The sequence below is a fragment of the Aquarana catesbeiana genome, linkage group LG08 (genome assembly GCF_042186555.1).
Source record: "Aquarana catesbeiana isolate 2022-GZ linkage group LG08, ASM4218655v1, whole genome shotgun sequence".
Lineage (NCBI taxonomy): Eukaryota > Metazoa > Chordata > Amphibia > Anura > Ranidae > Aquarana > Aquarana catesbeiana.
Window position 1 is genome coordinate 254735932 of NC_133331.1, and position 24357 is coordinate 254760288.

The 24357-nt window shown below is 43.9% G+C and overlaps 1 protein-coding gene across 1 annotated transcript in view; it reads left to right on the forward strand.

Annotated features, from left to right (window-relative positions):
* Positions 1-861: 861 nt before the first annotated feature.
* The window catches only part of LOC141106337 (uncharacterized), a 48941-nt gene continuing 25445 nt past the window's right edge, over positions 862-24357 (forward strand). Inside the window, exon 1 of the mRNA XM_073597031.1 lies at positions 862-1645. Within this exon, the coding sequence (XP_073453132.1) occupies positions 1438-1645 (208 nt within the window). The 5' untranslated portion in view covers positions 862-1437. The remainder of the gene's footprint in view (positions 1646-24357) is intronic.

Here is a 24357-nt window from a genome sequence, read left to right on the forward strand (position 1 = left end):
ATCAATATACGCTTATTGTGATTTTGTTTTTACCAAAAATATGTAGAAAAATACATATCGCTAAACTGAGGAAAAAAATAATTTTTTTATATATTTTTGGGGGATATTATAGCAAAAAGTAAAAAATAATGCGTTTTTTTCAAAATTGACGCTCTTTTTTTGTTTATAGCACAAATAATAAAAACTGCAGAGGTGATCAAACACCACCAAAAGAAAGCTCCATTTGTGGGGAAAAAAAAGGACTTCAATTTTGTTTGGGTGCAACGTCGCACGACTGCGCAATTGTCAGGTAAAGCGACGCAGTGCCGAATCGCAAAAAGTGCTCTAGTCAGGAAGGGCTGAAGCGGTTAATAAAGTGTTTGTTTTTAATACTACACTATGGTGGCCTTTGCGCCCATTGTTTCTCACTCCCCTTGTCTGCATATCTGTTCAAGGTCTGGTAGTATGGCAGAAAAAGATCCAACGTTCAACTTTTTCTGAAGCAGGGGTTAGCAATGGCTGCCTACATATTGTTCTCCTGACAGGTCTCCTTTATGCAGTCATTTGAATTGAAACTATCCAAAGAGAATGCAAAAAGAAAAAGAATGAATAAATAATATCATGCATCGCTACTTTTCAGCGATCGGCCATGTACAAAAAAATGTACTGATTGTTTGAAGAATTGTCCCGTGTATTGCCAGCCCAGGGCCTCCTTAATAACAGTTTAAGACATTTGGCACAAATAAGCTTTGCTTCTGGAGACAGATAAGAGCAAGGTTAAAGGGGCAGGTTTTGGGAGGGGTGATTGATCATTAATTGTACACAAAGGGACTCAGAGCCTTTTGAAAGATTTGTCCCTGGGGGAATAGGAGGAGGAGGGGCACTAGGGGAAGTGTTTGCAGAAGACAGAAGGACCCCCCCCCTCCTTCTCCTCCTCCCCCCCCTCCTTCCTTGGAGAGAGGCCTCCCAAACACCCAGCTGCAAGGGACGCAGATCTGCAAAGGACTATTGCAAGGAGTTGGCTGGGGACAGAAGAAAGGAGGGTCAGGGTGTGACAGAGGAGGGAGGGCTGGCTGAAGGTAAGCGAAAGTTTCCTTGGTGCGATGAGTGAAGCTTTGAAAGAGTGTTAAAAGGAGAGAAAACAAGGGAAAAAGAAAGTCCTAAAGACTAGAGGGTGAAAGAAGAGCATGTGGCGAGTTGGCACACAGCTGGCAACAAGCAATGCAACTGAAGAGGCAAACTTAGACAACTGACAATGGTCTATGAGCTTGCAATTAAGCAATGTGTCCTTCACCCGGGTGATCAAGAGCTACAACTTGACATCAGAACCTGAGGACTACAGGAGGACAGCGGATCTTAACACCAGAACCATTGGGGGATTATTAGAATTAACACAACGCTACTTATTGTGAAGTGTAGCCAGGAGTTCTTGGCCCAAACGACCATACGGAACCGAAGATGTTGGACCGAGGATCAGTGTTGGTTTGGGAATGGCAGGATGAATCTTTGCTCTGGAGACCCTACAGCCCACAGGTGGCTCATTACATTGAGCAGGTGCTACGGGAGACCCCCAGGTCCAGCTCAGTGAGCCTCGGGGAGGCCGATGCCAGTCTCACCTCCTATATTCTGGATCTCATCTCTATGAACCAGTTCCGTCTGGATACAGGTGAGCCACCCTCAGTAGTCTTGTGCATACCTGCCCTCACAAAGGTTCATGTTTCCAGGGAAGACGATGGTGGGGCCAGCAGGTGCAGGCTTGACGGGCAATGATGTGTGGAAGGACAGGTGCAATGTACTAATCTGGGGAAGAACAGCAGGGTTTAATTTTAGACACCAATCTACGGTCAGTGCACCAACTTTGCAGTTTGAAGAGGTGCAGAGCAACAGAGTGCTTGCAAGATATAGGGAGCATCTTATCTCTCGCAAAGATTTTCCAATGTTTGGAATATATATGTCTGTGTCCAATGTTTCCTTGTAAGAGCTAACTCTAACTGTGCTGTGGTGGATACAAGTAGTCTGAGGTCCAGATGAGGAAATGGAAAAGTTCTGGTAATCAAGGTTAGCCCACGTACAGTCAAGAAATTGTTTCTGGTTTGATTAGTGAGATCGCTTATACCTACACAACCACATTACAGAGTGGGCACCTACCTAAACAATCCATCCATGCTATATCCTGTTAGGTAGACCCTTATGCCGCGTAGGACTTTTCGACCGGACTTGTCCGACGGACCAAATCCGGCAGACAATTCGATCGTGTGTGGGCTTCACCGGACCTTCAGCGGACTTTTCCAGTCGCAAATCTGACGGACTTTAGATTTGGAACATGCTTCAAATCTTTACGTCGTAACTCCGCCGGACCCAGAAATCCGCTCGTCTGTATGCTAGTCCGACAGACAAAAACCCACGCTACTGGCTATCAACTTCCTTATTTTAGTCCGGTGTACGTCATCACGTACAAATCCGTCAGACTTTGGTGTGATCGTGTGTAGGCAAGTACGGTTGTTAGAAAGTCTATCGGACGGGCTGTCGGACTTTTGTAACTGAAAAGTCCGACCGTGTGTATGCGGGATTATACTATATAGTTGTTACAAGACGACACAAGATCTGAATTTGTGTAGGTAGTATATGTATACATAAAGTGTTCAGTCAACCAAGCTGGACAATCAGGAGTTGATTGCATATGTATGGTCACACTGTGACTGCTGCAGATGTCATCTGCCTAGCAGTGTCTGATTGGAACATAAACATAATACTGTTGCATGTATATGGGGAGTATGCAGGCACCCATGTATAGCAATGCAAAAGGTTAGTAGATATGGGTGATTGTGGCCCTTTCAATATCTGTCTAGCTGTTTATACCTGTTTATGGGTGCAAAAGGGAATGAGCACAAGATAACATTCAATTTGTTCAGATAAAGAGTTGAATGACTTGCCAGCCACCAACAAGATGCTTTTGCAGAGATTGTTCTGTTTAAGGATGCTAGGAGGTGATAATGACTGCTTCTAATGTGTTATCTCACAATAATTTTTTCCAGCTTGCTGGAAAATTTCTGTTCAACCTGACTAACCCTTCCCTCTTTGAGTGATCTAGTATGTTAAAGTGGAACCAAACCTTAATATGACCCTAGCGTAGTCCTACTACTCGCCTAACCTAATCTGCAAATATCACCTGACTATGGCTCTAGACACCATCCAATCCTGCGCCACTTGGAAACATATTGTGGCGCAGGGTGGGAGTTGTTCGCCGGATGTACTACTAATTAGCTGCTCTGGCAAGGGCAGCCAATCAGTGGGCACTGTCTGCTCTTAGACATAAAGATACCACCCCCCACGCTTCTACCAAGCGCCGGATGTAACCCCTGGACCAGAAACAAAGGGAGTTCGGATCCGCTGTCAAGTAAGTGTTAGAGGGGTGATTTTTACAATTATGTTATAAAGGGGAATAGGCAGATTTCTTAAATTGGCCATACATTGGTATGTTATAGAGGGGGATAGGCCGGTTTCCCATACACTGGTATTATTAGAGGAGGATAGGCTATTTTCTGAAGCTGACCTTACACTGGTAGGTTATAGAGGGGGATAGTCTAGTTTCTTAGGCTAGCCATACGCTTGTAGATTTAGATATGAATGCTCATACATAAAATCTCATCAGTATAATCAATAACACTTTTGAAACTTGACAAATGTAACTGGAAAACACTTCAAAATTTAATTTCCTTTTAAAACCTTATTTTGGAATGAATGGAATTTCTCTTACAAAAACCACATTCACTTTTAGCTTTTCCTTTGATTTTTTTGTTTTTTCATCTCTGTGGTTGACCCCATAAACCAGTGGTCATCAACCCTGTCCTCAGAACCCACTAACAGGCCAGGTTTGCAAGATAACTGAAATACATCACAGGTGATATCATTTGCTGCTCAGTGATTGTAGTATTCTAGTCTGCATCTCCCCAAGGTAATACATAAATCCTGGCCTGTTAGTGGGCCCTGAGGACAGGGTTGATGACCACTGCCATAAACGAAGAAATATAAAAAAAAAAAAAATTTGGAATGTTTCTATCAAACAAAATTTTACTGGTGTATGGTCTTTAGTTTGATTCAGGCCTGCTTGAACAGCTCCAAGTTATCAGTGGGTTGTATAAGCAACAACAGCAGCCTCCAACACTACTGACAAAGGGCAGATGTCTCACTACTCTTCATTATGAAGCAGACATCTGCAGCTCTAAGCAGTGTTTAGAGAAGGCTACCCTACAACATCTAACGACATGTTCAATAATGCATCCGCAGACACATCGTATGTTACACTGTGCATTCTCAGATATACCGCTGGGGATTATTTACTAAAACTGTATGGTGTAACATTTGGTGCAGCTATGCTTAAAGAAGCAAATCAGCTTCCAGGTTTTGTTGTCAAAGCTTAATTGAACAAGCTGAAGTTAGAAGCTGATTGGCTACAACGCACAGCTGCACCAGATTATGAGTGCACCAGTTTTAGTAAATCTCCCCCCATATCTACAATAATATATGAATACAATCAGGGCTTTTTTTTCAGGGGGAACTGGGTGGAACTCATTTCCACCACCTCTGGCTCAGACTCTTGGGGGGCTGCTCACCACAATCACTTGTAAACACAGAAGTCTGGTTTCTGTGTTTACAAGTGACAGCTCTGCACTCTGTGTGTAACCCCCCTGAACTCTGCAGTCTGTATGTAATGCAATCTTGGTATTTAATGCCCCTTTAAGACCCTCCTAATGCTCGTGAAATTTGACGGACCACACCCACTATTTGATGTGATTTGGAGGGTTTTGGGGGGTCGTGGTTGAGTTCCAGCACCTATTGTTTGAGAAAAAAAACCCTGAATACAATAATATATATATATATATAATGTGTTCAGAAAATTGGACAAATCAGAAGGCATCATCACTAGCATATCCCTGTATCCATGTGTGATTATTTCTAGTATGTGCCTGTAACACTACAGAAAATGTGCAAAACATATGATTGTCATTTTAATGGACAGTTTTAGATATTCCTTGGGAAGCTTGGGAAAAGTAATTGGAGAGTTTGCAAATGAGTGTAGTTCACAATGCTGTAATCTGATTTACAAGGAGATTAAGTTGCAGGTTTACTGTCTCAGTGTTAGGTGAACAAAAAATCTTTGCTGTCCTTTTGGACCTACTACTACTACCAGAGGTCCGCCGAAAAAAAAAAATATTAAAAGCTAGCAGCTACAAATACTGCAGCTGCTGACTTTTAATATATGGATACTTACCTGTCCAGGGAGCCCGCGATGTCAGCAGCCGAAGCCGATCCGTCCGTCGGCTCTCGGCTGCTGCCGCCGCCATCCTCGGTTAGGGAATAAGGAAGTGAAGCCGTGTGGCTTCACTTCCTGGTTCCCTACTGCGCATGCGCGAGTTGCGCTGCTCGTCCTCTCTGGTCCCTGCTGTGTTCTGGGACCTGTGTGTCTCCCAGAATACAGCGGGGGAGGACAGTGTAGGTGCCGGAAGTGGCGTAGGTCACCACAAGCGCCACAGTAATCTATGCCAGGAAGTGGGAGCAAATAACTGTATTGGACAGCTATCTGCTCCCTCCTCCCCCCTGAAAGGTGCCAAATGTGACACCGGAGGGGGGGGGGGAATCCAAAAAGTGGAAGTTCCATTTTTGGGTGGAACTCCACTTTAACTACTACTTAACTACTAAAAGCATTTGTCTTGCTCTTAGCTTAGCATCTGCCATGTGTTAATTTGCTCTTTTTAAGTGTTTCCTTCCAAGTGGTCTTTATTATGATATGTAATCTCTAATAAGCAGGGCCCTCTGATCCCTCCTGTATTGAACTGTATTTTAACTGTACTGTCTGCCCCCATGTTGTAAAGCGCTGCACAAACTGTTGACGCTATATAAATCCTGAAGAGTAATAATAATATTCCATGTAGAGGTACCCAGGATCTGGTGACAATCTAATGCATGTTTTTTTTTAACCAGCATTCCATGGAACTCTAGGGTTCCTCCAGAGGCTGCTAGGGGTTCCTTGAGTAATAAGAAATTTCTGCCTATCAGATAAGTTCCCACTTACACTATTGATCTTTTTAGCTTTCTGTAAGGGGGTAATTCTTCCCAATATCCAAGTATAAGGAGCATTCTTTACACTGACCATCACACATTTGTATCATGAGTTGTAGATACAGTCATTTTTAGCATTGGTTCCAAGAGACCAGAAAGTTATTTCTAGGGTTCCAAGAGACCAGAAAGTTATTTCTAGGGTTCCAAGAGACCAGAAAGTTATTTCAAGGGTTCCAAGAGACCAGAAAGTTATTTCAAGGGTTCCAATGTGTTGAGAAAGGTTGATCTAATGTTCATGAGGGACCTTGAGGGACGGAAGGCTGGGTTCAACCAGACTGTGCCTATGTGTTTGACTTCCCTGAACTATCTATGACCTCCTTTAGATGTATCAGAAATTTGGTGACATCCTTCAATCCTACCTATGATCAAGTTGGGCCTTGTGGGCCTCCATGTGGGTGCAGTCTCTTCCTAGGAAGTCCTAGTGTAGGCACTGTGCTCCTTGCTGTGCCAGATAGCATTGAGGCTTCCACATACTGTACATGAAATGCACAGGTATATTGTGTTTGATCACACTTTCCTATCTGAAGATTGAAAAGATATTGAATATTGAAACAATTGATATGATACATTGTATAATTATACATTGTACATTGTAGAAGAAAAATGTCAGTTACGCAGCTCAAGTTTTCTAACACTTCAGTCCTTTGCAAGAACCTCTTGTACTAAACAAGGTTACTAAACCTCTACCAAAGCTTAGATTTTTTGTAGACTAATAAACCCATGCATGTTTATAGACAATGTGAACCTTTATTTCACTTACACTTTACTGGTGTCAGTCCTCTTCCTCAGTGCTTTGGTCACAGTTTACACTTACCTGTGACCCAACCCTGCAAGATCGTACAGCCTTTCTCCTGTAACTTCTGTACAGAACCACTTACACAGAATGAAGTCTGAGGTACTAAGGCAGGTAGTACGTTAAAGAATTTTAAAGGGTTTGAGAGAATGACTGTAAATCTCCAGGTAGACCTTATCACAGGAATTGCATGGGTAGCAGGTAAGCATTCACTATGACCAAGCCCTTGGGGGTAGAAAAATGACATAATAAAGGAGCCATACATTTATCTCTTTTAACTGCCAAGTCATGTCTGTAGATAGTCTAAAGTTGACAATAGTGAGATGAGAGTCTTTGTGATGAGGTAGACAGCAGCCAGACATCCAAGCATCTGTAGACCCTTGCCTATAGGTGGCAGAAGCAAAGTGTTTTCCCATGTAGTATAAATACATTCATCACACTTAAACCGATTCACAAACTATGACTATAGTCTAAGCCAGGTCAGGAGAATTAAAACAAGAAAATAATTATCCTTGCAAATTGTGTGCCTACATGCTGATGGAAATCCAGGCCTCTTCTAATAGCTATTGTTCCCCTCCAAGAGATGGAAGCCCAAAAGTGTCTGTGTACGCCCCTCCTCCCCCTCCTGACATAAACACGAATGCTTGCCATCTGCCCATTAGACCACCCTCTCTTATCTATGGCTTCCTACTGGTAGCCTACAGGCTGCCATACGCTGCTCGATCCTGCTGAAACCACCAAAATTCAAGCTGTAGGTGGCCCTATCACCACCCGCCTCACAAAAAAAAAATTTTGATCGCTCAGCTGAAAAAAAAATTAGCTGTTCATCCAGCTAGAAATTTTGCAAGCTGTCAACTTCCTGTGCTCTCTACCTCTGAATTGTTTATCTGTTATCATTGTTCCCTGTTAGCTCTGTGGACTATAAAACACCTCCCTTTTTATGGAGTCGAAAGAGAGGTGTTATGTAGTCCTACTACAGTGTTATGTAAACCTAACACACTCCCTTTCTAGGATGACAAGGCTAATCAATACAGCCATAACAAACACCTCTGATCAGTGGCAATGCTTGCTACTACTAGGCTGTTGATGGCCACTTTGGGATTTGTTTATCTTACAGGTCTTCTATACCATTTCACACACTAGGGGCGTAATTGGTGATTATCTTGTTTAAAAAAAAAACGACAAGGCCATTACTTCTGTAAATAGAGATCTTCTCTGGAAGGGAAGACTTTTCACAGCTGTGTTGTCAGCTAGTTTGTTCTGCAGCAGATGGGCAAATCATCAGTGTCCTAAACTACCCGTGTTTCCCATCAGCAAGAAACTCCGATCCATCGCATACGTGACTGATGAATATCGCACTGTTCCCAATTCGACACACCGACATGAATCACCAGGGCTGATAGTGGCGAAACTGTTCCGGGAAACTTATTTTGGGTAGTGTGGAAAATCAACGAATTGCAGAGAACAATGTGACAGTGTATTGCTGACACACACAAAAAAAAAAAAAGAAAACAGAAATGCAAACAGAACTTCCTTATTCGCAGAGCACTTTCCCATGCATTAGTAATGCATGCTAAACTAAAAATAATATATTTATACACACAGTATCTCAGAAAAGTGAGTACACCCCTCACATTTTTGTAAATATTTTATTCTATCTTTTCATGTGACAACATTGAAGAAATGACACTTTGCTACAATGTAAAGTAGCGAGTGTACAGCTTGTATAACAGTGTAAATTTGCCGTCCCCTCAAAATACCTCAACACACAGCTATTAATGTCTAAACCGCTGGCATTAAAAGTGAGTACACCCCTAAGTGAAAATGTCCAAATTGTATATACCAGATAATTTAATAACTAAAGGCTAATAAAAGCTTTAGCATGTTTAATGTAATTTTAAAAGTAATTTTTAATAGTTTAAAATCTGCAGCTTTCATTAAAATAACACCTGGTGATCCTGCCATGAAGCTCCTTGATCAGGCACTTCCTGTTATCGGCTGGTGCTCTATCGGTCGGGGGGGCGGCAGACAGGCCTGACCACAAACCCTCCCCCATAGCATCCCCCCGGTCGCTCCTGCCCGCCAGTCCGCTACCCCTCACTACCCCCCGTTGGGGCAAATACAAAACTGTCCAGTAATGGCAAACAAGAGAATCCAGAATCCAGCAGCAGTGGAAAACATACCTTCGAGGTGTGGGCGTCCTTCAGCTCTTGCTTCTCCTGGAACACAGGAATCCCACTGTCTCCCCTGCTCCAAGACTGAGTTGGCAACACAAAAGCTGTGGGCAGTGTAAGGCCCCCTGCACTAGGGGCGGCGGTAAAGCGCCGCTGTTTTCAACGGCGCTTTACCGTTGTATTTGCGGGGGTATTCCGCTAGCGGGACACTTTTACCCCCCCCCCCGCTAGCAGCAGAGAAAGGGTTAAAACCACAGCAAAGCGCTGCTGCAGGCCGGCGGTATAGGCGCGCTGCCCCATTGATTTTAATGGGCAGCAGTGGTGAAGGAGCGGTGTATACACTGCTCCTTCACTGCTCAAAAGATGCTGCTAGCAGGACTTTTTTTTTAGCGTTCTGCCAGCGCACCACTCCAGTGTGAAAGCCCTCGGGGTTGTTTCGCGCAGCTGGGCCGCCCTGCCACAGTATATGTGCAGTGGCCGGTCTAGAAGTGGTTAATGGGGGAATATTTTCAACATGTACAAATACATAAGGGGTCCATATAGTGAACTTGCTGTTTGAGTCACTTTAAAGTCATCACAGAGGACAAGGGGGGGTACTCTTTACATCTGGAGGAAAAGAGATTTCATCTTGAAATACGGAAAGGTTTCTTCACAGTAAGAGCTGTGAAAATGTGGAATAGACTCCCGTCAGAGGTGGTTCTGGCCAGCTCAGTAGATTGCTTTAAAAAAAGGCCTGGATTCTTCCCTGAATGTACATAATATAACTGGGTACTGATATTGATCCAGGGACTATCCGATTGTCTCTTGGGGGATCAAGAAGCAATTTTTTCCCCTACTGTAGCAAATTGGATCATGCTTTGCTGGGGTTTTTCGCCTTCCTCTGAATCAACTGTGGGTGAAGAATTGTATATATGGGATTGTATGTTTTTTTTTGGGTTGAACTAGATGTGTCTTTTTTTCAACCTGACTAACCATGTATGTAACTATGTAAGATTCCCAACTAATTGGAGCAGCTTTATGGTTGGCCATGAGTAAATGGTTTCCACTGTCTTTTTACACCCGACTACCCTCCAATCCAATCCTTCTAAACGGAAGATGACAGATCCCTTTCTACTTTTAGTAGACCGGTGTTCTATTGAGAAGTGCCCAGGACAAACGGCACAAGTGCGACACATGTGCCACGCATGCGCCGTACGGAACAGCACAACAGCTGAGTTTACGATCAGCTGTTGTGATGGCGAGACGGCGCCTGCGCACAATATCCGACGGAAGAAATTTTTCTGTCACATTGTGCCTCGCGCTGGCGAGGCGTGTTCATGACGGTGAGGGGCAGATTAGTACATGATGGTGGCGGATTATTCAATGATGGGCAGTTCTGCAAAACACATCTTTTTCTGCTATTCTTCCTGGGCGCTTGCGGGGCGTGTTTAGTCAACTGAAGGGCGGATTTTTCTATTTGAAAAATATGTGTTTTGCAGCACTGGCCTTCATTTAAAAATCCACCCCCATCTTGTATTAATCCGCCCCTCACCGACATGAACACGCCTCACTAGAGTGAGGCACAATCTGACAGAAAAATTTCTTCCGTCGGCTATTGTGCGCAGGCACTGTCTCGCTGTCGCAACAGTTGATTGTGAAATTAGCTGTTGTGCTGTTCCGTATGGCGCATGCGCAGTACATCCCGGGCATTTCTCGATAGCGGGCACTATCCGACAGAAAACCGGATCGGACCCAGAGGTAGGCAGGTGTAAACGGACACAAGTCCTTTTGCACCTGCTAGTCCAAAGGAATGCATAGATTTTCCAATCAGGTCCACCTGAAAAACTGACAAGTGGACAAGATCAGATTGCCTGTGTGAAAGGGGACTATTGGATGAACCAGATGGACTTGTGTCTTTTTTTCAACCTGGGTAACTATGTACCATGTAAACATCTTTTGCTAGCAATTTAGGCTGTAGGGATCAGAAAAAAAGTGGAATAGGCTATGATTACTATCAGATGACAGGTCTCTTTTACCTTCACATGGAATGCCAGTAAAATAAACAATAGTATATTATAAAATATGACCTTTGATCGGGGTATTCCAAGTCAGCAAGTGTTTTTGTGGTTATGAATTATGATAAACTAGTTAATGTGTAAGCCAGTAAACACTGTTAGTATGTAATGTCATAAAGCACACTCTGGGGGTTATTTACGAAAGGCAAAGCCACTTTGCATTGCAAGTGCACTTGAAAGTGCACTTAGAAGTGAAGTCGCTCTAAATCTGAGGGGTAGATCTGAAATGAGTGGAAGCTCTGCTGATTCTATCATCCAATCATGTGCAAGCTAAAATGCTGTTTTTTATTTTCCTTGCACGTCCCCCTCGAATCTACAGCGACTGCACTTCCAAGTGCACTTGCAGTGCAAAGTGGATTTTCCTTTCGTAAATAACCCCCTCAGTGTCTTTAGACATAACTAATCAAAGCCAGATTTAGAAGGCTTGACAGTGCATTTGAAAGGGACTATAGCCTCATGACATATGATTTTGTGCTGTCCAACCATCTTCCCATGCTACAATGTGCGTAAGCAAGATTGCATTACCTGTAGATTAGTGGTTCTCAACCTTACTAGTGCCGTGACCCCTTGATAAAATTTCCCAAGTTGTGGGGACCCCTAACAGTAAAATTATTTTCATAGTGTGGGTTGTCAGCACCCAAGGCAAGACAAGAAATTTGCACCCCTAACCCATGGACATTTAGCGCTTCCTGAGTCCCTTCCACTCGTACAGTATTAAAACCCCTTTTATGGTACCTTTTTTATGATACGTTTTAGGATATACCACTCTTTCTTTTTGTTCTCCCTTCTTTCCCTTTTATCTCTCTCTATCCTAATTTCTTGTTTTTTTCCCCCCCATCCCTCTCTCTAGCTGTCTCTAGATAGGGTCTCCTCCAGCCCCATCTACTTCACATTCCTCACCAGTCAGCTGACCTCTAGTCTCTGCCCCCCGCCATCCCGTGAACTGAATGGGTGGCTGCGAAGAGGCTGAGTGGGCGGCCGCGGGCTCCAGGAACAGCCCAGCTGGGCGGTCACAGGCTCCAGGGACAGCCCTGCTGGGCGGCCGCAAAAAGGTTGGGAGAGCGGTGCGGGCTTCAGGCACAGCCCAGGATTAGGTGACCCCTGGCAAATCATCATTCGACCCCCAGGTTGAGAACCACTGCTGTAGATGGTGGTCTTTGAAACCAAAGGACACACAGACATGATAGATTTCTGCCTGATCATTCGGGAGAAACCCGAGGGGCTGGTTGTACGGAAGTCAATTGGTAAATCGACTTTTGTGCAACGAGCATGCCCATACTAGGATTGAAATTCATCCAGTCCCTGCTGAGCTGGCTGAATTTCGATCCATGTATGGCTGCTCTTACACTGTGGTCAGTGATGTTTCATGTTTTTTTATATCTTTGTGATAATTGACCAGTTGTTGACCTCTTAGAGCAGCCTTTCTCAACCTTTTCAACACTGAGGAATCCTTAAAATAATCATCTCAGGGAACCCCTGCTAACAATAAAAAATCTATAACTCATGATACATTAGTCTGATGGTCAGTGGGAAGAATGCTCCTTACACTTGTGGTCATTGGGAAGAATTACCCCCTTACAGATAGCTAAAAAGATCAATGTGTCAGTGGGAACTTATCTGAGAGGCAGAAATTGACCATTGCTCAAGGAACCTCTAGCAACTTCTAAAGGAACCCTACGGTTCCATGGAACCCTGGTTGAGAAACCCTGCCTTAGGGGGTGATACGGAGAGGTCTTGATTGTAAAAGAAATCGGAAAATCTCCCAAAAAGTGAAATTCGCTGTTCTGTTTTGGGCTAAAAGGATGCGATTGATCATGGCAGCTCTCCATATGAATAAACAGTAATAAGTTATAAAATTTGACATTTCCCAAGTGGCCCAACACACATCAGACATATTAAGTCCTAAAAAAAGGGGAAGCCCAATCCCTCGATACGTGTTGGCTGTATTATTTAGGCTGGGTTCACACTGGATGCCGATGCTGCTCCCAGCAGGGGTCCTGTGCATCCTGGTTCACCGTTTCAGCCCGAATATTGGGCTGAATTCGGACCTGAAACAGACCAAAAGATGCACAGGGCTCCTGTGCAAATTCGCACCGGAGCCGCATCGGATATATGTGAACCGACTCCATAGAGAGCCAGTCACATTCTCCTACTATTGCGAATTGGATGCGGAATTCCGCATCCTATTCGCTATAGTGTGAACCCGGCCTTAGATTTTTTCCAATAAAGTCTCATCCTACTGAAATTGCTGGCTAACTAGCTGTCTATGTTGTAACTCCAGTTCTTTCTAAAATATAACATGCAACAAGCAAATAAGGTCACATCTCCTGGTCTGCATTCCTGTCTCGGGTCAGTGAATTCCAATGGTATGGAAGTCACCAGTCCAACATGACAACCAGGCAACTATTGTTTTCAAAAGAACAGTTCATCTATGCTATCTTCTGTACTTTCTCATTACAGGCATCTCCATAAAATGCTTGGTTAAAATAAAAAGATAGGGAAGGTAAAGATTTGGGAAATATTGGACTTTTTAAGGGAAATATTTCCAAGTCCCAAAAAAATTAGGGACAGCTGACAGCCATGCATATCCCTGTACGAGATTATCATAACAAGCCCCCCCCCCCCCCCCTCTGGGGATCATCTGTTTAACGCATTAGCTGAATTAATCTCGCCCCCTGGCGTGGATCTCAGATTACGACCAGATATCTGCACTTTCACACCACATGACACCCAGTCTAGTGTTCCTGTAACACCGCCGCTGAGAGTAAACTACAGGGAAGTAGGTAGAGTTGCCACCTCATCCCTTTAAACCTAAACACATATGAATTACACAGGTTCTGATATTAATTTAATGCAGATAAGGCACCAAGTCAGTTTAATTACCACGTTAATTAGCCACAGAACCTGTGTAATTATTATGTGTTCGGTTTTAAAGGGATGAGGTGGCAACACTAGAAGTAGGCTCTGTGAGCATCCATTGCACATGGTCTATAGAGCAATATAGTGCAGGTCATTGTTTAGTGCAGGATGCTCTGACACACAGCCCAGCAGGAAGGCCAACTCTGCAGTTATCTGTCTCTGTGTGTCTGCATGTCATGTTGGGGGTCTTGGACTAAACAGCTGTGCCTTTGTCTCCTATTAACCCTCCAGCTATAAGCTCCCACAGCCTAGGGGCCAGCTGTGTGTAGACCACTCTAGATCCTCCCCCCACTATGCTTCTCTTTCTCTGTTCACTCCCCAGACAATCTCTCTGTACGGCTCCCTTTTTTATTAGTTTAGATATAAACATCACTGTGATCAGCATAATCTTATCTATGTGCCATAGTTTGTGTTAGTGTATATTTTATGTTCAGGTATGCAAGCTTAGAACGTGTATAAGGGAAGATACAGAAGGCGGCAGAGCTTACAATCTAAAATACAGAGGAGAGTGCTGCGCTATCTTGATCTAAATGTGTGATAACCACAATAAATATATTATATTTATATACAATTCTATGATTAAGATCATTCAATATTAGTACCTTATGCAATGCTTAAAGTGTCCTAGTGACAAAAAAGTGATTTTGTGCAACAATATAATAGAGTGTATAAACTTATATCATCTTATTAACAAAATCCTTGTAAATTCTCCACTATTATAAAACAAAAGTGTTCCAGTGCATTAAAGTGCCACGTGCAAAATTCCTCATCCGATAGCATGCGTTGATGGAAATATAAAGTCCATTCCAATTTAATCAGATCCACAGACTATATTGGTAATGACCAAACGTGTACTTGTGTCCACTCAGGTGCTCCCACCTTCAGTGTGTGCGCTCACCTTAGAGCGTGTGACCTTGCAGTTAAAGTGATTGTAAAGCTTCATTTATTTAAAAAAATAAAATAACAAACATGTCATACTTACCTCCACTGTGCAGCTCGTTTTGCACAGAGTGGCCCCGAACACCGTCTTCTGGGGTCCCTCGGCGGCTCTCTCGGCTCCTCCCACATCAGATAACCCCCTAGGAGAAGCGCTCTCCCGGGGGGTTACCTTGCGGGAGCGCTCCCGAGTCCATCATTTGGCATCCATAGCCGCTAAATGTATGACTCGGCCCCGCCCCCTGGCACCCGCATCATTGGATTTGATTGATAGCAGCAGGAGCCAATGGTTGCACTGCTATCAATCTATCCACTCCGGAGCCGAGAACTCTGGGCAGAGGAAGAGAGCGTCCCCACCGAATGAAGTTCCAGGGCTCAGGTAAGTAAAACGGGGGGGGGGGGGGGGGTTGTGCTGGTCACTGCCAGGTGTTTTTTCGCCTTAATGCAAAGGATGCATTAAGATGAAAAAACTCAAGGGTTTACATCCCCTTCAAGCTTGGTCAAAACATGTATATGAACCCCCTCTGGGTTAGTGTCTGTGCTGGGATCCTGGACTGATTGCTGGTAAGTTTTCCACATATAACAGAGGAAACCCGATAGTGTGATATTGTTTAAATTATATTTATTGATATACAACACTAGTCCCTTTATTAGGGTACTCACATTTAGTGGATGCTACAGTGCACCACTCTATACAGATAACGAAAACCGTTGTACAGAATGTGGATGAGCATACAATTTATTAGGGTATAAGAGAGGACACAGAACATGGAAAAGCTTACAATCTATTATGGTATTAGGAAGGTTATAGAAGGTGTAAGAGCTTACAAACTATTAGAACAGTTTTTCCCAACTTCATTCCTCAAGTACCATCATAAGGCAATGTTTTGGGATTTCCCTTAGATAAAATAGCTGTCATGAATGCCAAGCCCTTGGGAACCATTGGGAGCTTGGGAACCACTGTATTAGGGTATAAAGGTGATTACAGAAGGTGGAAGAGCTTACTCTATTAGAATATAAGGGAGGATGCAGACATTGGACACACTTACAATCTATCTATTCAATCTATCTTATGTGGATAAGGGGGGTAGAAGTGCGTACAACCTATTAGAATATAAGGGAGGATACAGAAGGTGGATGGGCTTACAATGAATTAAAGTGGAGTTCCACCCAAAAATGGAACTTCCGCTTTTCCGGTTCCTCCCGGTGTCCGGTGTCACATTTGGCACCTTTCAGGGAGGAGCAGATACCTGTCTGATACAGTTATTTTGCTTCTACTTCTGGGCATAGATACCCGAGCCACCCGCGGGTATCTACGGCACTCCTGGCACCTTCTCCGTCCCCCCCCCCCGTAAGGCTTCCCTTCCTGATTTCCTTACCGAAGATGGTGGTGGCAGCACCCGACAGCTGAGGGATAGATCGGCTTCGGGTGAACAGGTAAGTATCCTTATTTTAAAAGTCAGCAGCTGCAGTATTTGTAGCTGCTGACTTAAAAAAATAAATAAAAATCGGCGGACCTCCGCTTTAAGTAAAAGTGAGGATACGGAAGGTGGAGGAGCTTACAATCTAATAATCTAATAAGGCAGCGATCTCCAAACTACGGCCTGCAAGCCACATGCGGCCATTTGCTCGTCTTAATCTGGTCCTTCGGGCACTACTGTATTCCTCCTATTGACACCAACTATGGTGCATAATTCCTCCCACTGATACCAATGATGGGGCACTATTCCTTTGACTAATAGCAATGATAAACCATTCTTCCTTCCACTAATGTAAATGATAGGGCACTATTCCTCCTCCTACTGACCACAAGCACTATGTAATTTTTTTATTACCATTGACCACAAAGCCCAAGGTATTGTTTGCTCCAATTGATGGCTGGACATTTTCTGCTTCCACTGGCCACAATCCAGCCCCCCAAAGTCTGAAGAACAGTAAACTGGCCCTTACTTTAAAAAGTTTGTCACCCTCTGTATTATGCCGTGTACACATGGTCGGACTTTCCGGCAGGAAAAGTCAGACGGAATCTTATCATCGGACATTCCGATCATGTGTGGGCCTCATCGGACTTTTTTTTTTCCAAAATTCTAACGGACCTAGAAATAGAACATGTTTTAAATCTTTCAGACGGAATCAGTTCCTCCTCCACCGCTCGTCTGTATGCTGTTCCGACGGACCAAAAACGACGCTTGCTCTGAAGCAAGTATGAGACGGCAGCTATTGGCTACTCGCTATTGAACTTCCTTTTCTAGTCCCGTCGTACATGTTGTACGTCACCGCGTTCTAGACGGTCGGACTTTGGTGTTATCGTGTGTAGGCAAGACAGTTTCAGCGGAACTCTGTTGGAGCTCCATCGGAAAAAACCTTCAGAGTTTATTCCAATGGAAAAACCTGGGCGTGTGTACGCGGCATTAGAGTATAGGGAAGGATAAAAATTGGAAGAGCTTACAGTTTATTAGGATATAAGGAAGGATACAGAAGATAACAGAACAGACAGTCTAAAAATGTGCTTTTGACTTAATGGACCAAAATTCACACAGACAACCCTCTAATTCTCCATGCTCTTGTGGAAAGCCTTCACAGATGCTGTTATAGCCACTGACATATATGGTATGTCAGTAAAACTGATGATTGAACCAATGAAATGGCTTAAACACCACGGTCCTCAAGGTCTCCCATGATGTTGCTCTACTCCTGTAGAGCCATCTGCTTTATGCAGCAAGGATTGGTACTGGCACATAGTTTGTGATGTGATGATCTCATGTAAAAGTGCTGCATTTTGCATAGGTGTACAGTGACATGTGCAGTGACTTATTATAGGCAATCAGAACTGATTTTCACACGGTAGGATTTTTTCTACTTCACACATGAGACTTGGTATGAAGGTATTGGTTTACGGCATTAATTACATTCTTCGTACTTCCTAGGAATTTATATTATTTTTAGATAAAAGATCTCAGCTCTTGAGAATATTGAATTTTTTCCTATGATGGATCAAGGTACACCTCAAGGGCAACATTGACCAGTTGAGGAGCATTATCTGATATTTCAGTCAAGCAGAACCAGAAATGTGCACTTAGAATGCTTACCTCCCAACTCCTGAGATGGGAAATAGAGACACCTAAAATTTGTAGACCACAACTACTCCCTTACTAGGGCTATATTTCCCACAAGGTATGAGTGATTTTCAGACAGAGGTCAAAAATGGCACACTTCACATTTCTCTCAATACAGGCTTCCTTTAACCTTTTCGTAACCAGAGGTCACTGACATGGAGATGTAGAAACCATATTCAGCAGTGTCAGTATGCGTTGGCTAATTTGACAGCAAAACTGGCCATAGTTGGATCGAAATCCTGCTGAACCATCTGAATTTTGATCCATATGTGGCCATGCCTGTTTGACAAAAGTCAATTGTTGGATCAACTTTTTTTGAATGGCCTTGATCGGAGAGTCTTGCTGTCAGAATATAATGTTTCTTGTGTGGTGGAGAAATCTGTTTGTTTTTTTTCATTCAGCCACAAAAAAGCAAATATTTATGGCCAGCCTAACTCTGTGACAAACTACCTAAATAATTTTAACCTTTATGGACATATAGGCTTTTATTTATTTTTCAATAATTAATACCCTTTCAGATTTATTATTATAGGCTGAAAATGGTTAACACTTTTGAAAATACTATACTGTCTCCTTTGAAAATGTATTTATTTCCTAAAAAATAACCAGAAAAGAAATCTGCAGAGGGGGTGACACCATCACTACTATATTGCAATACATTGGTTGATTTGCACTGGATATTAGTTTATAGGTTTTACCATTGCACTTATAAGTCCATTTGTTAAATTTTATAGATGAAGTGTAGGGCAGCGCTGCATTATTTGCTTTTTATTGATTCGCATTAGATGAGGGAACCAGCTAACAAAATTCTCTTATTACTGACCCTCTGTACACTGTCATGCAAGCTGCTAACCTCCTCCTTTGCCCTGCTGACCCTCTGTACACTGCCATGCAAACAGCTAACCTTATCCTCTGCCCTGCTGACTCTCTGTACACTGCCATGCAAACTGCTAACCTTATCCTCTGCCCTGCTGACTCTCTGTACACTGCCATGCAAACTGCTAACCTTATCCTCTGCCCTGCTGACTCTCTGTACACTGCCATGCAAACTGCTAACCTTATCCTCTGCCCTGCTGACTCTCTGTACACTGCCATGCAAACTGCTAGCCTTATCCTCTGCCCTGCTGACCCTCTGTACACTGCCATGCAAACAGCTAACCTTATCCTCTGCCCTGCTGACTCTCTGTACACTGCCATGCAAACTGCTAGCCTTATCCTCTGCCCTGCTGACCCTCTGTACACTGCCATGCAAACTGCTAACCTTATCCTCTGCCCTGCTGACCCTCTGTACACTGCCATGCAAACTGCTAGCCTTATCCTCTGCCCTGCTGACCCTCTGTACACTGCCATGCAAACTGCTAACCTTATCCTCTGCCCTGCTGACCCTCTGTACACTGCCATGCAAACTGCTAGCCTTATCCTCTGCCCTGCTGACTCTCTGTACACTGCCATGCAAACTGCTAACCTTATCCTCTGCCCTGCTGACCCTCTGTACACTGCCATGCAAACTGCTAGCCTTATCCTCTGCCCTGCTGACTCTCTGTACACTGCCATGCAAACTGCTAACCTTATCCTCTGCCCTGCTGACTCTCTGTACACTGCCATGCAAACTGCTAACCTTATCCTCTGCCCTGCTGACCCTCTGTACACTGCCATGCAAACTGCTAACCTTATCCTCTGCCCTGCTGACTCTCTGTACACTGCCATGCAAACTGCTAACCTTATCCTCTGCCCTGTTGACTCTCTGTACACTGCCATGCAAACTGCTAACCTCCCCCTTTGCCCTGCTGACCCTCTGTACACTGCCATGCAAACTGCTAACCTTATCCTCTGCCCTGCTGACCCTCTGTACACTCCCCTGCTGATCTCCCATCCTCTGCCCTCTCACAATTTTTACTGCACCCAACATCAGACAGGCTAGATCTGGCCCTGTGCCCTCCTCCTACCAGCTGCCTGCTATGTGATGGTAGGTTAGGCAAATGGAAATGTCCATGTTGTGCCCGGTAGCAGAGAGGGTGCATCGTTAGGATATGGAAGACTGGTATTTTAAAAATACAAATACCCAACGAGTGGTTGAGGATTTGGATCTAAAAAAAAAAAAAAATCCAGGAATTAATAAAAATAAAAAACGTACATACTTAGGTGGATGTGGCATCACTCTGATACTGCATCTGTCCCCCTGCTGGCTCCACACTGAGAACTGAGTGATCAAACACAGCTGATCACTAAGTTCTCCCCTCCTCTCTGAGTCACTCTTCTCTGCCCCTTCAATGCTCCACTGGAGCGCTGGGCTGTGGAGGGGGCGGGAGCTCTGGTTCTTGGTGGAACGCTGAGAGGCTGAGCCAGCTGCTGGTCAGGCATCTGGGTGGATCCCAACTTTAATCTTCCTAGAGTCTGTACCAGCTCTGTGATATCAGCCGACAGTGGACTTCAGCCCGCTGTTGGCTGAATCTGGGTCACAGGAGTGTAGAACAAACTGCACTCCTGTGATCCATAGGAGAGGTACAGCCAAATGAGTTTTGATCATACTTATTCTCTAGCCCTGTTTCACACTTGTGTGGGCAGGATAGCCCATTCATTTGAATGGGCTGCTGTGCCTGTGTTTTCTGCAAAAAAAGGTGCCTGCACCTTTTTAAAAACGCAGTGACAGGGAAAAAGTGGGCTCTTTTTGAACATGTGATTTTTTTCCTGTGCTTTCCGCAAACGCAGAATGGGCTGAGATGTGCGGGGGTGCCATTCATAATGAATGGCACCCCGCACATCTCATAAGAGCAGTGGAATTTAGCTGCAGGTGGTTGTGGGAACAGATGTGATTCCTGCACCCGCAACCAGCCTGCACAGTGTGAACCAAAGCCTAATATCATCTGTGAGAGGTGCCATAAGTGCAGCCAGGATTTTGTGTAAACACTGTTCTGGTACATCATTAGTTAACAGAAAGCAATTGAAGGTAGCTGAGTACCTTTACTCACAGTGTCTGAGGGGGATGCCAAGGTATGCAATCTGAGTGTGCTCCGGAGATCATGAGGACTTTGCAGGGTGGAGAAAAGGCCGGTGCAGCAGCAGATAGTTGAGATGGAGTTTTAATAGAAGAGTGAGCAAACCTGCTATCTTCAGAAGCTGTGTCTCTGCTTGGTGACTGCGCTGCTCCCCCTCTTCTCTTCAAAATTTGTTACATACCTCCCAACTTTTTGAGATGGGAATGAGCGACACCTACTAGCAAAAGCATGTAGGCATAGGACACCCCCTGTCACACCCCCTTAAAGGAGAATTAACCTAAAAAAAAGATTAGTTAAACCCACAAGGGCTTTTTTTTACCACTACTATTCCTTTATATTGGCTTTTGATATTTACAAATGCAGCAGTTGAGATTTTGGATGAAAGGTTTAGCACTGGGAAACACTTTTTGAAAGATAAAAAGTGCATTTTATATACTATATAGATCAGACCAAAATGAGGGACAAATGTGGAGGAAAGAGGGACATTGCTCCAAATCAGGGTCAGTCCCTCCAAATCAGGGACAGTTGGGAGCTATGTTTGTTATGCCCTGGGTGCAGTGATCAGTGGGTATAGCTGGTCTCTCTATATGTGCTGCTCTGTAGGGGGAGGCCAGTAGCCCCCCAGGGAAGGATGCTGGACAGAGATGTTGATCTCTAATATGAACATCCAAGACACACCCCCAGGGTTTACGATTTGCGCCCTAAGACAGCAGCCTGAGTAGTGAGAGTGAATGAAACTGTCAAGTCCAAGCTCTGATGTTAGGGATGGGCTGGGCCAATATGCGGAGTTCTGCTCCTTTTGTCAGGCAGCCCGTGCATAGACAAATAGCTGGTGTTTATGCATTGGTGGGCGGGGAAGAAGGTGGCAGGGGGCAGGACCAATTGTAACTACTGTATGTGTACCCACAACGGTGTATAATAAACATGAATTATACACCACTGTGGGTACATATACACTAGTTACAATTGGTCCTGCCCCCTGCCATCTTCCTCCCAGCCCACCAATGCATAAACCTTGGCTGTTAGTCTATGCATGGGCTGTCCGCATATCAGCCCCGCCCATCCCCGACATCATAGCTTGGTTTTTATCAGATCCACTCATTCTCAGTGTCACTGCCGCTGTACGTTCCTGGCTTGCCCACCAATCCCTGGCTGTGCTGGATTGATATTGACATTGCTGCATGCCCTGCTACGGCTAGGCTGTCAGCAATAAGTATGGGCACCCCCTTTGAACTGTGTTATGCCTAAAAAGTCCATCATCTGAAAATCATAAAACTCCCCCCCCTGAATCCGCGGACAGATCCGGGGACAGACCAGGTCCGGGGACAGTGTCCTCAATCCGGGGACTGTCCCCGGAAACCGGGGATGTCTGGTCACCCTATCTTTAGAGTAGTCATAAGATTTCCTGTAGGTGATATGTTGCTCTGTTTTTTGTTTGTAGGCTCTAGTATGAAAGAAAATGGTAGTAATGAATTTCTTTGAAGGCTCTAGAAATCCCATGGATAGTGTTCCATGGTCAATCATTGGAAAATGCTCCATGATCATCTCATTTATATTGCTTAATAGTCAGTTTGCGGTCAATAGTCATCCCATGAATAATGCTTAGTGGTCAGCCTGTAGATGGTGCTCAATGGTCATTCCATTGATAATGTTCTATAATCAGTTTGTGGAGAGCTCAATAGTCATTCTGTGGATAGTGCTCAATGGTGAGCTAGGGAACACTGCTCAATAGGTAACCCATACATGTTGCTAAGTGGTCATCCCATGGATAGTGTTCAATTGTCAATAGTTGATTGTGCCCCATAGTCATTCCGTTCAAAGGCTTTGTATACTGTGGTCTTCATGCAGTTGTTATCCTATTGATAATACTCCATGGTCCTGCAATTTTCTTGCTAGTAATTTTCTATAGTATTCCATGGGCCATTCTGTATAAAATAGATTTATACAGATTTATAGGATTTCTAATTGTCCCTCATAACTGAGGTCCCCCTGCCCCCTTATGAGCTTTGTTGTCCTTCTCTGGACTCTCTCCAGTTCCAGCACATCCTTCCTGAGTACTGGTAAACCAAAGAAGAATAGCATTAAACTGTGTTTCAGTACATTGCTTTTTTGACATCACTAATAAAACATTATGACATGGTAGAATCTGGGTGGCTTACAAACTTGGTAAATATGCAGGGGGAACCAATCACCAATGGCAAAAAGAAGACCGGCTCAGAATCTCCAAAACATGGTCATCCGAGAGTGGTAGGCCCACATAGTTGTAGAGGGGCAGGATATTACCCAGGATGTATTCCAGATTAAACAGGTAGGCAAGAGATACCATAAGGGTAAATAAACCCAGTGTCAATAAAGGAGAAACAGCAGATAGTGGTAGGTGTACCATTAAAAGGTGGATAACAATGACTTGACCTGTTAAAGAAAATAACACAAACCTTACTTCTGTTACACCAGTATATATAGTTGGTAGGGTTGAGTAAAGACACTGGTCCATCCAGTTTAACCTGAGAGTGTGTAGAGTGTGTGTGTGTATGTTATTATTATAGTTGAACTAGATGGACATGTGTCTTTTTTTCAACCTGATTAACTATGTAACTACAGTATGTGACTACTGTTTTCCCTTATGACACCACCAACTGTGGAAGGGAATTCCACATTCTTACTGTTTGAACAGTAAAGAAGCCCTTACGCAGTTTAAGACTAAACCATTTCTTATCCAACTTTATTAGGTGTTTGCGTGTCCTCTTTAGACACCTAAGATTTAAAGAATTTCTCTCAATGCTAGAGTCACCATTTTACAAATGTGTATATCACTATCATATCCTCTGTTCAGCGTCCCTTCTCTGGGGAGAATAGGTTTAATGTTTCTAATATGTTCCTCATAAGGTCCCCTGCCCCCTTATGAGCTTTGTTGTCCTTCTCTGGACTCTCTCCAGTTCCAGCACATCCTTCCTGAGGACTGGTGACCAAATCCAGGCAATACACTCAAGAAATGGCAAAAATTATAGTCCTATTTATTGAGTAAAAACCCTTTTTAATGCATGCTAGTAGTCTGCTAGCCTTGCTTGCTGCAGCTCAATGCTCAGTGCTCAAGTCACCATTTTAAAAATGTATATATCACTATCATATCCCCTCTTCAGCTTCTTTTCTCTGGGGAGAATGGGTTAAGATTTCTAGTTGTTCCTCATAACTGCGGTCCCCCTGCTCCCTTATGAGCTTTGTTGTCCTTCTCTGGACTCTCTCCAGTTCCAGCACATCCTTCCTGAGGAC